Source organism: Rana temporaria, chromosome 1, assembly GCF_905171775.1.
Source record: "Rana temporaria chromosome 1, aRanTem1.1, whole genome shotgun sequence".
Classification (NCBI taxonomy): Eukaryota; Metazoa; Chordata; class Amphibia; order Anura; family Ranidae; genus Rana; species Rana temporaria.
The window spans coordinates 341,134,372-341,147,704 of NC_053489.1; the positions used below are offsets into that span (position 1 = coordinate 341,134,372).

Sequence of the window (13,333 nt, forward strand, 5' to 3'; positions counted from 1 at the left end):
CATCCAATCCACTCCCAGCCAATACCCAGCCTCTGTATGTGGCCAGGTTGTGGAAAAGTCTCACATGTGGTATCGCTGTACTCAGGAGTAGTAGGAGAATCTATTTTGGGGTGTCAATTTTGGTATGTACATGTTATTTTTTTTAAACACAAAACACGTTTTCATTTTCTTTCCACATTATCAAAAAATTTGAAAGAAAATAAAATGACATGTTCAAAAAACTCATTATGCCTCAGATTATACGCTGGGGTGTTTTCATTGTCCTGGCGCTCCACGGCCTTTAAAAATGTAAGAGGTAGTCAGGAAATTGGATGTGAAGGCGCCTGAAGGTACTCCCTGCACGTTGGGCCTCTGTATGTGGCCACGCTGTGTAAAAGTCTCACATGTGGTATCACCAAACTCGGGAGTAATAGCAGAATGTGTTTTGGGGTGTCATTTGAAATTTGTGGTATACATCTGCTGTGTGTGAGAAATAACCCGCTATCATGACAATTTTGTGGAAAAAATAAATAAAAAATCTTGATTTTGCAAAGAATTGTGGGGGGAAAAAAAATGACACAACTTCAAAAAAACTCACCATGCCCCTTTCTAAATACAGTAAAACCTTGGTTTGAGAGCATTTTGCAAGACAAGCAAAATGTTTTAATACATTTTGCCTTTATATACAAGCGATGTCTTGATATAAAAGTAGCGTCATAAGTATAAAAAAAAAAAGAAGAGAGTAACCTCTAAGTGTAGCAATATGGTTACATTTAATGAAGGTACAACATTTAGCAACTTATTGCTACACTTAGAAGTGCCTCGCTTCTCTTTTATACCCTGTAAAAAAAAATGCTTTGACATACAAGTGCTTTGGATTACAAGCATGTTTCTGGAACGAGTTATGCTCACAAACCAAGGTTTTACTGCACCTTGGAATGTCTACTTTTCAAAAAGGGGTAATTTGGGAGGTATTTGTACTTTCCTGGCATTTTAGGGTCTCAAGAAATGATAGGCCGTCAGTACTTCAGGTGTGATCAATTTTGAGAGATTGGCACCATAGCTTATGGACTCTAACTTTCACAAAGACCAAATAATATACACGGATTTGGGGTATTTTTCACCAAAGATACGTAGCAGTATAAATGTTGGCCAAAATTTCTGAAGCACATTGTGAATTACAAAATCTCTTTCACGATGCTCAATCGGGGTTTAGGCCCAAAAGAGGGATCAAGCTATCCATCCTGGCCACTAGAGAAAGGCTGCTGGAGTCGAGAGACGCGGGGGGGGTCGGCGGCCTTGGTACTGCTTGACCTCTCCGCGGCTTTCGATACTGTCAGCCACAAGATCCTCCTGGCTCGGCTGCAGGACGAGTTCTATATTACAGGCCTACCCCTTACTTGGATACGCAATTTCCTGACAGGCAGAACATTCCAAGTAATATTGGGCTCATTTAGGTCAGCGAGGGTGCCCCTTCTCTGCGGGGTCCCTCAGGGCTCGGCAATTTCGCCGTGGCTGTTTAATTGCTATGTGAGGCCAGTGGTAGATATCATCTCTTCATGGGGATTGGCCACTCAGGTATACGCTGATGACATACAAATTGTGGCCAGTGATGCTCTTAACCCCACGGCAGCCCACCTTCTTTCCTGTTGCCTCTCATCTATCCAGACATGGATGAAGGACAATCGTTTGGCCCTGAACGTATCCAAAACTGAGGTACTTCTTACAGGTCCAACACAAAGTTTAAACCTGCTTGCAGAGTGGCCCGTATCAATGGGCCCGTGCCCCACTCCATCCAGCCAAGTAAGAAACCTGGGTGTCATATTTGACAATAAACTTTCATGGATTCCACAGGTGAGGAACTGTACCAAGAATGCCCTTTACTATCTTCGGATGCTGCGACGGGTAAAACATCTGCTCTCCCAAACACACAGAAATACACTAGTACAGGCCTTAGTCATCTCACGTCTTGACTTTTGCAATGTGGTATACCTTGGACTCCCTATTAAATGGCTCTCCAAGCTGCAGCTGGTGCAGAACCAGGCAGCTAGGTTGATTACGGGGACCTCAAGATGGGACCATATATCACCCGTTCTCAGACTACTTCATTGGCTCCCATGCGCAAGGAGGATCGAATTCAAGGCTTTGTGTGTTATGTTCAGGGCCTTCAAACAACATGGCCCACTGTTCATTAATAACATGGCCATACATTACCACCCCCCCCAGGGCACTGAGATCGGCCGATCAGGACTTTGCTGTCATCCCTCTAGTAAGGTTGATTTCGTTCGGTGGCCGATCCTTCAGAGCCAGAGCCGCCTCGCTTTGGAACCTTCTCCCGTTGCCTTTGAGGAAGTCCACTGTTCTTATTACCTTCAGAAAGGCTCTGAAAACCTTCCTCTTTGGGGAAAGTTGATTATGACCACGCCTATTAAACTGACCTGGCCCCTCCTCCCCTCACCCTATGTCCCCCTCACTCCAAACCCCCTTGCTACCGTTTGTTTTTATTGTTGATATTTTATATGGTTTCTCTTTCTTTTATGTACACGAGCCATCAGTTCGTCTACGAAGTCTTTTTCTTTTTTCTCTTGGATTGCTTTTTGGTCCAGAATAGACCAGCGGACCTCCTTCCAGCGCTTAGACACACCCTTCAGGGTGTATGTGGCGCTGTAAAGAAATATTAAAATCAATCAAATCAAGAAAAATTACTAATTTGCTAAATTTTATAACAAACAAATTCAGTCTTTTTTCTTTTATAGCGCAAAAAATAAAAAACCCAGAGGTGATTAACCACTTGCCGACCGCCGCACGCAGATGAACGTTGACACAATGGCACGCGCAGGCAAATGGGTGTACCTGTACATCCCTTTAAATTTGCCACCCAGCGGGCGCGCGTGCCTCGTGAGCGTGCTCACGGGTCCCCGGGCGGCCCGCGATTGCGGTCAGAAAAGGCTGAACAAGGGGGTGCCTTTGTAAAACAAGGCATTCCCCCTATTCTGCCTAGTGACACTGTCACCGATGGCTGTTCCACGTGATCGGGAATGGTCATCAGTGGCGCGTCACGTGTAGCCACGCCCCCCTAACAGTAAGAATCACTCCCTAGTACCGACTTAACACCTGTAACGCCACTACCAGTGACATTTTTACAGTAAAAAGTGAATTTTTTTAGCACCGATTGCTGTAAAAATGACAATGGTCCCAAAAGTGTCCGCCATAAAGTTGCAGTCACAAAAAAAAAAAAAAAAAAAAGAAGAAAAATTTCATTTGGGTACAGTGCTGCATGACCGAGTAATTGTCATTCAAAATGAGAGACCACCGAAAGCTGAAAATTGGTCTGGTTAGGAAGGGGGTTCAAGTGCCCAGTGGTCAAGTGGTTAAGAGGTAGAGTTGTGGGTTCTCTAGTGCAGGGTTTGGACAAATTTGCTTGGAATCTAGGAGCCAGCTAAAAAAAGTTAGGAGCCAGAAATGCGCCCCGTCCCGACGAGCTCACGCGCAGAAGCGAACACATACGTGAGTAGCGCCCGCATATGTAAACGGTATTCAAACCACACGTGAGGTATCGCCGCGATCGTTTGAGCGAGAGCAAGAATTCTAACTCTAGACCTCCTCCAACTCAAAACATGCAACCTGTAGATTTTTAAAAACGTCGCCTATGGAGATTTTAAAGGGTAAAAGTTTGTCGGCATTCCACGAGCAGACGCAATTTTGAAGCGTGACATGTTGGGTATCAATTTACTCGGCGTAACATTATCTTTCACAATATAAAAAAAAAAATTGGGATCATTTTACTGTTGTCTTATTTTTTCCCCCCAAAAAAAGTGCGCTTGTAAGACCGCTGCGCAAATACGGCGTGACAGAAAGTATTGCAACGATAGCCATTTTATTCTCTAGGGTGTTGGAATAATAAAAAAAAAAATTGTGGGTTCTAATTAGAGAGAAGGAGATGGCAGTGAAAATAGTGAAAAATTACACACATTAGAATTTCTGTTTAACTTGTAATGCCAATGGCCACCACCAGATGGCGCCAGCTCACAGAAGGAAGAGCTTGGAACTTCACAAGTCCGCGGCCTCAATTACCAGCCGCCGCAATCACGCAGCAGGGGAGGTGAGGGCGCAGAGACACAGGATCCTGTGCCTCTGTGCGCCCCACCTCCCCCGCTGCGCGATCGCGGCGGGCCCGCGGTGGCCGGTAATTGAGGGCGTGGCTTCGCAGCCTTGTAGGCCGCAAAGCCGCTGCCGCAGTTATTGGCGGGCGCCAGGTCACAATTTCTTGTCGCCAATGCGACCTGGCACCCGGATATTGTCGACCCCTGCACTAGTGGGCAATCTGTAGCTGGGCATAAAGTCTGTAGATACAGATAGAATGACGCAGATCAGCCCCGCTCACCCCCTCCATGCAGGATTTGACTAACAGGACTCCATGGCGCCTTCTGCTGCAGTCTCCTGTGAGGAGAGAGCAGAGAAAAAATGCTGGATGGAGATTGCGCTCAGGTAAGTTTTTATGGAAAGCCTGAAAAGGGATGTGCAACTTTATGCTGAGGATTTGCTTCTTATTTTTACATAGCCGTGGTAAGGGAGTACACTTCAATCAAGAGGGGTTCATTTGATGATATAGCTCAATGAAGAGAAATAGCAGAAAAGACAGTCTCCCGTGAAGGGTAGGCTTGGAGAAGATTGAATACACTGCCAGCAAGCACTTAGGACAGCACACCATATAGAAAAACATAAGAAGGGGTTACTTGAGACATAACACAGCCATCAACCAATGCTGCATCGGACACAGATAAATAAATCATACAATGACAAAGCTGGTCAAACGCAGACAACAGTTGAACACCAGCAGCTGCCAGATCCCTGCTTAGAAATGTAGACATCAGCCAAGGTCTGGGAAAGGCGTACAGAGACAAGCATGGGTATGATAAGGAAAACAGTGGCAGTTTTAGGTCTAGGAGAATCAAGCCTAGACACCATAGCAAACTGAGAAATCCCTTATTTTTAAAGAGCACACTACCTAGATCAAAAAGAAAGCAGTTTATGTCAAGACTAAATTAAAATTACAGAGCCAAGCCCAATCATGCACATAGATTTAGACTTTATTTAAACTAAACATTTGCGACCACTCTTGAGCTGTTGCCAGGTATGCATGCATTTTTTACTTTTATAAAAAGCAAGTACCCAATCTCCCCATTCGTGTTGAATCAATGGTTTACAAGGGGCTAGGGGTGACACATGTCACTGCAGGCAACGGTCTAGAATTAGGACTGTTATTAAGCTGTGCTTAGGCTGTAAGTAGTATGGAGAATGCAGAGAAAGCTCAGCTAGTCTCTACAAAAAGTTTTCAATAGAAATGTACAGCTTCCAATAGGGGTAACCTAGGAGGGATCACTACAGGCATGAATGGAATACCGAGCTGCTTTTCACACAGCTACTGTACTACTGCAGAAAACAGCACCGTGCTGTATTACTCGCCATTCACACGAGCACCGAATCGTGAAGCTTAAAATTCCAAAACACTCTACAAACCAAATCGCATGCTTTTATATTGTCCTTTCCACAGAGACACATAAAAAAGGAAGAACATTGTGTGCACTCCTGTCAGCTTGCCCGGGAGAGTTAGGGAAAGCGAGTCCCTCCCCCTCCCGAAAAAGAAAAACAGCAGAAGCTTGCGCAAAAAACAAAAAAAAGTGGCCCAGGCATAACAGCCAAAAGTAAAGCCTTGCCTCTCCATCCCCTCTGCATGTAAAACACGCGTCACCCACAGACACTGGGTGCCAATATCAAGTACAACCCTTTGTACATTAGGATCACCAATGTCTCTGGTTCCTCCAGTAACAAAGTAAATAACACAAGTTATTACCTGAGAAAATCACTTCCACAGTGCGCTTCTAAATTAAAGCCTGTTGGGGATTCAGATACAATTACAGGAGGAATGCCCGGCATTATACCTGCTACATCCACCCACAAAACTAGGGGTGGCCATACACACTACAATATTGGGTTTGGTCAGCTTTAGTCTCCAGAGAAGGCGTCAGGTACCTCAGTGCTGAACAAATAATCCATAAGGAATCCCTAGACATACTGGCCATGACCTGATTCCTGTGTGAATCAAAATACAAACGGTAATCACTGCAAACTTGTCACAGAGATAATACCAGTATACATCGCAAGGGAACCTGCACTGCTTAGCCAATTGAACAACTGTCCAGAATTTCCATATCCAACCTGAAGATCAGGGGTCTACAAAAATATTAAACAAAAAAGGGCCAATTTACTATCCCTCAGGCTTTTAAAGGGCCAGACTGTGGCCAGTGGGAGTTAAAAAGGTCCTTGGTGTCAGTGGGAGGAATAATGAGTGCCCCAAAAGCCAGATAAAGGCAAGGAAAGGGCCACAGTTTGAAGACCACTGCTGTAGAGCAGCCCTCAAATTTTCCACTCGCCTACTTGCATTTTGCGGGTGAAAAATGAGGGCTGGCGAGGAGCTGGGCTGCCTGGGAGTGGGAGGGTGAGCACCGTCGGCGGGCGGGGTTGATTGGGAGCTGTTCTCCCGGTGGAAGAGTGACTGGAGAGCCGCGAGATCACCGAGCGGTAAAACACGCTGTAACAGAATTACATTGAAACGGTCTCCGCTCTGCTCACCGATTTCACACAGCCCCACCTCCTGAGCCTGTGATAGAGAGAATACATCCCAGCATTGGACCAGTGTTCTGTCTATCACAGGTGCAGGGTTAGGAGGAGGCGGGGCTGTGTGAGATCAGTGAGCAGAGCCAGTTTCAATGTAATGTTGTTACAGCGCGTTTTACCGCTCGGTGATCTTGCGACTCCAACTCCAGTCACGATCCGGCCACCCCTCTCACTTCCTCTGCCCTGGCGGGGCTAAAATGTGGGGCACAGGTGAGGCTATGCTGAGGGGGAGCTGATAAAGTTGTTAAATGTTTTATGCAGAATTAAGTTACAAAAACAAATATTAAGTGTCATGTCATGAGATAATTTATGATGGCTTTGAGAACACCAGTATAAAAACAGGGAAGACCTGCACTTGTTCGCCGATTAGAGACCCACAGGTGTTTCAGTATCTGGCATTAACTGCTTCGCAACCAGCTATACTGTGGCACAATGGCTCTCCCGGTTGAAACCCTGTATGGGTACAGCCTTCCCTTTTAGAGCCGCCAGAGGGGGACACGGTGCACGTGGCCGGTGGGTACGATTACGCCGGCCATTTGAAACCATGTGCACGAGCGCTAGCGCTGAAATTTGTGGGTCTACCAAGTAGGAACAATGATATGTCTCCTCCCTAAGTCAGTCCTTTACCCAAACAGTTAGGACACACTGAGGGAACACACAATTAAACCTCTTGATTGCCCCCCTAGTGTTAACCCATTCCCTGCCAGTGACATTTACACAGTAATCAGTGCATATTTATAGCATTGATGTCCGCTGAAAACTGCAGATCACGCCATTACTACAAAAAAAAAAAAAAAAAAAAAAAAAAATCTATCCCCCATTTTGTAGACCCTATAACTTTTGCACAAACCAATCAATATACGCTTATTTCGATTTTTGTTACCAAAAATATGTAGAATATATATTGGCCTAAACTGAAGAATTTATTTTTAAAATAAATAAATTGGGGGATATTATAGCAAAGAGTAAAAAAAAAAAAAAAATAAAAAAAAAAATCGCAAGATTTACTTTAGTATGATGGCAATAGTTAAGAATCATGAGTGGTGGGTTTACATCTACCAATAGCTATTCATAGTAGAAAAAAAAAAAATAATAATAATAAAATCGTCCAGACCAACAGAGAACAGCAGAGCTGAAAAAACACATCAACTCTTGAGAACACCAGCAAATATTGAGGCATGATTTGTGTCAGGGGTTAGCCCGTTTTTTTTTTAATCAGTGTCATTTTCTCAGCAGGATAAAACTAAGAAATTTTGGAGGAGTTTTACTAAAACTGGAGAGTGCCAAATCTGGTGCAGCTCTGCATAGAAACCAATCAGCTTCCATTTTTTGTTTTTTTTTTGGTCAAAGCTCAATTTAACCACTTCAGCCCCGCACCATTTTGCTGGTCAAAGACCGGGCAACTTTTTGCGATTCAGCACTGGGTCGCTTTAACTGACAATTGCGCGTTTGTGCGACGTGGCTCCCAAACAAAATTGACATCCTTTTTTTCCCCCCCAAAAAAAAAAAATAAAAAAAAAAAAAGCTTTCTATTGGTGGTATTTGATCACCTCTGCGGATTTTAATTTTTTGTGCTATAAACAAAAATAGAGCGACAATTAAAAAAAATCCAATAAACTGAGAAACGTTTGTGTGTGTATATATATATATATATATATATATATATATATATATTATAATATAATATATAAAACGTTTCTCAGTTTAGGCCGGTATGTATTCTACATATTTTTGGTAAAAAAAAAAAAAAAAAAAAAATCGCAATTTGCACTTATTGATCGGTTTGCACAAAAGTTATAGCGTCTACAAAATAGGGGATAGTTTTATGGCATTTTTATAACTTTTTTTTTAGTAATGGCGGCAATCAGCGATTTTTATCGTGACTGCGACATTATGGCAGACACTTGACACGTTTTTGGGACCATTGTCATTTTTACAGCGATCAGTGCTATAAAAATGCACGGATTACTGTGAAAATGACACTGGCAGTGAAGGGGTTAACCACTAGGTGGGGCTGTAGGGGTTAAAGTTTGCCCTAGTGAGCGATTCTTACTGTAGGGGGGATGGGGTATGTGTGGCAAGACAGTGATCACCGCTTCTGATTACAGGAAGCGATGATCATTGTCACTAGGCAGAGCGGGGAGATGCTTGTTTACATCAGCATCTCCCAGTTCTTCCTCACGTGAGACAATCGTGGGTATCCCCGCAGCGATAGAGTCCATGGGAGCCGCGGTCGGGCTTGCGGCATCCACAATGCCGCGATCTTAAAGGGGACGCATATATACGTCCTTTTGCCTGTCCGTGCCATGCTGTCGACGTATATAGTCGGGCGCTGGTTGGCAAGCAGTTAAGAAGCAGAAGTTAGAAGCCGATTGGCTACCATTCACAGCTGCACCAGACTTTGCACTCTCCAATTTCAGTAAAACAACCCCTTTGTGACTTTGAATAATTCAACAATGACATGGCCAGGGTAGAGCAGTATCACATACAGGAACATTCTGAAGGGATCCAGAAGAGGACAACTCCAAAAAAAAAAAAAAAAAAAAAAAATCAAAATTTTACAAAAATTATTGAATCTTACCCCATGTTCCTTAAAACTGGAGGCAGAGGGCTCCAAAATGACTGAAGAGCGTATAAAACGAACAGCTTTTCCTCGACTTTTCTTAGCTTGAAGCAATAAATAGTTGGCTGTTGTATGGTCATAATTCCACTGCAACATAAATTATGAATAAAGATTTGTAAAACAAATAAAAGATACAAAAACAACCATGCTTTTATCTTCAGTGGAACCCCCACTTTTCATTACCAGAATAAAAAAAAAAAAAAAAAAAAGACGACCAGTAAATTTGTAGGTGAAAGAGTCAGAATGTCTGTTCCAGTGCACTGATCTGGCCCCCAGGTGGGTTAATTAGGCAGGTAACGGAGGCAACTCTTTCATTTAGCTATCACAAGTACTTTGAGGCTGAAGAGCCTAGGGATGTTAGAAAAGGCTCCGCACTTCATTTCTCTTTTTATACACCTATCGGGAATACCTTATATTCAACGAATTAGGAAACTTTTTAATTTTTTCCTACCATAAGCTATATAGCTTAAAAACCAGATTATTTTATTTAGAACACTTGAACTTGCAATAGTACAAAAAAAAAAAAAAAAAAATTATATATATATATATATATATATATATATTTTTATTAATAATAATAATAATAATAATAATGATACACAAAATGGCATACAAGCAAATAATTAAGCTAGAGTGCCATCTAATGGGAACTGATCAGTGGGTTTTTGTTTATATTGAAAATCAGAGTTACGGATATCAAAGTTCTTTTCATACATCCCTGAGGCTGGTGTAAGACAGGGAATTACCTCAGATATCAGGTTTGACATACTCGGTTTACTGCGTTTGAAGTATACGGACATCTCTGTAATACAGTCTTCATCCATGTAGCCAAGCTAAAGGGATATAAAGAGGAAAAAAAAGATTAATAACGGTTTGCAAGGTAAAGACTAACCCTTAAAGCTAACCGTTTACCTGTAGAATTTTGTCCAAACTAGAAAGGATTAAAATCGTTCGTCCAATGGTGCTTTCATGAACTGAGATCATTTCCAATACAACGCCAATGTCTCCATCTGGATTAAAGCCGATCTCCATGGTTTTAGAAAAAACTTTAAATACCGTAGTTTGTTTGGACCAAACAAACTATTTCCTTCACCAATACATACAGCGCCTGTCAGCACAGTATGAACTGTATGTAGTCTCAGCTACATAACGTATACAGGGTTGTGTTCCAGCAGCAGGACAGGACTTCTCGTCCCACTCCCAGAATAAAATCATTGGCCTTGGTTATACTTAACACACATTTTCACATTTGGGCCAAACGTATGTTAACCTCCACCAAAGGAACCATTTATATTACAGATTGCTGCGTTCCACGTTTGGGTTGGGGGGCGTTTTTTGCGGGTCGGGATTTGCTTTGTTCTTTTTCCCGCGTACACACGATTGGAAATTCCGACAAGAAAACCGTGGATTTTTTATGACGGAATGTTGGCTCAAACTTGTGTTGCATACACACTGTCACAAAAATGTTGTCGGAAATTCAAGACGTTAAGAATGCGGTGACGTACGACGAGCGAAGATCAATGATGTTCAATAGGCAGGTCGGCTCTTCTGCTCGATTCTGAGCATGCAGGTTTTTTTGCGTGTCAGAATTGCATACAGATTTTGCATTTTATGAACTTATTACATGTGGTCACTTCATTGATGGCGCACTTGGAATACTATTTATGCACTTTATGATTCACTTATTTATTGCACTTTGAATTGTTTTTTAGGTTATCAATACAGGGCTTGACAAATCCCGGTCGCCATGGCGACTAGAAATAGCCTCCTGGCGACTTGGCTTGGAAGGTGGGCAAAAAATTATATATATATATATATATATATATATATATATATATATATATATATATATATATATATATATATATATATATATATATATATTTTTTTTTTTTTTGTGAAGTCCCCAGCTCTTCCTTGTGTGAGCTGGCGCCATCTGGTGGTGGCTGTTGGTATTACAAGTTAAGCATTACAAGTTAAACAGCAATTCTAAATGACATTTTTCACTATTTTCACTGCCATCTTCTTCCATCTAATTAGAACTCCCAAACATTATATATATTTTTTATCCTAACACCCTAGACAATAAAATGGCGATCGTTGCAATACTTTCTGTCACTGCGCACTTTTTTTAATTAAAAAAATAAGACAACAGTAAAGTTATCCCCATTTTTTTTTATATTATGAAAGATAATGTTACGCCGAGTAAATTCATACCCAACATGACACGCTTCAAAATTGCGTCCGCTCGTGGAATGCCGACAAACCTTTCACTTTAAAATCTTCATAGGCGACGTTTAAAAAAAAAATCTACAGGTTGCATGCTTTGAGTTACAGAGGAGGTCTAGGGCTAGAATTATTGCTCTCGCTCTACCAATCGCGGCGATACCTCACATGTGTGGTTTGAACACCGTTTACATATGCGGGCGCTGCTCACGTATGTGTTCGCTTCTGCGCGCAAGCTCGTCAGGACGGGGTGCGTTTTCTGGCTCTTAACTTTAGCTGACTCCTAGATTCCAAGCAAATTTGTCAAACCCTGGATTAATATACACTGTTTAAATTATATTTGTTTCACAAACCAATTCAAGAGTTTGGAATGTGTGACACCAGATTCATTCTTTGGCATTCTGACAGTGGGGATTTGTCAGGATTTTCTACTGTTAATATGTTATACAATTCACTAATGTTATTTAAGGTTTAGCGCAACTATATATATTTTTATTGTCTATTCACTGATCTGTGTTTTCAGGTTAGTTGCTGCTTATAACCAGAGCTTTAGGCACTTTTTGTGCCAATATTTGTTTTCCAATTTTCTTAGCGCAGTTTTTATTTTTTCCCGAACTATCTTGGCTGTATGCCCAGACATCACACCCTGTGTTAACCAGAAAGAGACAATCTCCTAACACAATCTCAACTTTCTAAACAGTATATAAAATGTGAACACAGCAGATATACACATAAAACCTATATAGGGATTTGGTTAATCTCGGGGGATCACCTGAGGCTGTTCACTTCACTGGGTGAATGGAGGGTTTACATCCATTTTAATATTCTGTATGCATTATATATGTACTGATGATGGACAACTGTAATACTATCATAAAGTAGGTGCCATCATCAGCAATGCTCGGAGATTATATAGGAACAACTCCTATGGGGACATGTAGCCCAATATTTCTACTAATAAATCCCCCCCCCCCCCTAAAAAATAAAAAGGTCTAAAAAAATAATGCTGCATGCGCTATAATGATTCACTAGAGATTACAAATGTTAGTTTGTGGTTCACCGAGTAGAGCAGTGTCTGGATAGTTTTCAAAATTTTAAGGAGGCACTTGAAAGCGGTTGTAAACCACTGGATGTTTTTTTTTCTCTTACCTGAAAGGTAATGTCACAATGTGCATAGCATACTAGCACAGCATGTGACACTTACCTGAAAACAAAGCATTTCAGCGATGCGATCGCTGGAGGCTGCTTCCATCTTGCTTCCGGGTTCGCGCACTTTGGCTCTGACTGGCCGGAGCGGCGATGACATCACTCTCCGCATTGCGCACAGGAGCCGCCATTCGTGGCACAGGGCTCTGAAGGAATGGCACGGGTGGCCGTTTCTTCAGAGCAAATGCGCCAGTGATGTCACTGACTGCATGTACAGTAAATATCTCCTGAAACACATATAGGAGATATTTACACTACCTATAGACAAGCCTCATTATAGGCTTACCCATAGGTAAAATTTCGGGATAGAAGTTTACTTCCACTTTAAAAGGCTATCCAAGTGTCCTAAAAACTCACAGGCCATTTACTGTACCACTCCACTGGACAGTTATAACCTTGCAGAAGCCAAGGGTGGTTTAAAAGATGCTTCACGGAAAGCCTTTTCTTGGGATCCACCTACAAGCACAACAAAAAATATGAATGAACTTGCATGACTGTTAACATTTTATATATATTTTATTAATATAGACACACACACCTCAGTTTTTTTTTTTTTTTTTTTTTAAAGGATCTTCACCAGAAAAAAAAAAAAAAAAAAAAAAACGAAAAAAGTAGGAGATT

General features: G+C 41.9%; 1 protein-coding gene across 4 annotated transcripts in view; it reads right to left on the bottom strand.

Annotated features, from left to right (window-relative positions):
* The window catches only part of MELK (maternal embryonic leucine zipper kinase), a 59,080-nt gene that overhangs the window by 11,773 nt on the left and 33,974 nt on the right, over positions 1-13,333 (bottom strand). For all 4 annotated transcript variants that reach the window (XM_040361685.1, XM_040361678.1, XM_040361665.1 and 1 more), the window contains exons 10-12: positions 13,070-13,168; positions 10,027-10,113; positions 9,239-9,367 (exon numbers count right to left, since the gene is read on the bottom strand). In XM_040361685.1, the coding sequence (XP_040217619.1) occupies positions 9,239-9,367; positions 10,027-10,113; positions 13,070-13,168 (315 nt within the window). The remainder of the gene's footprint in view (positions 1-9,238; positions 9,368-10,026; positions 10,114-13,069; positions 13,169-13,333) is intronic.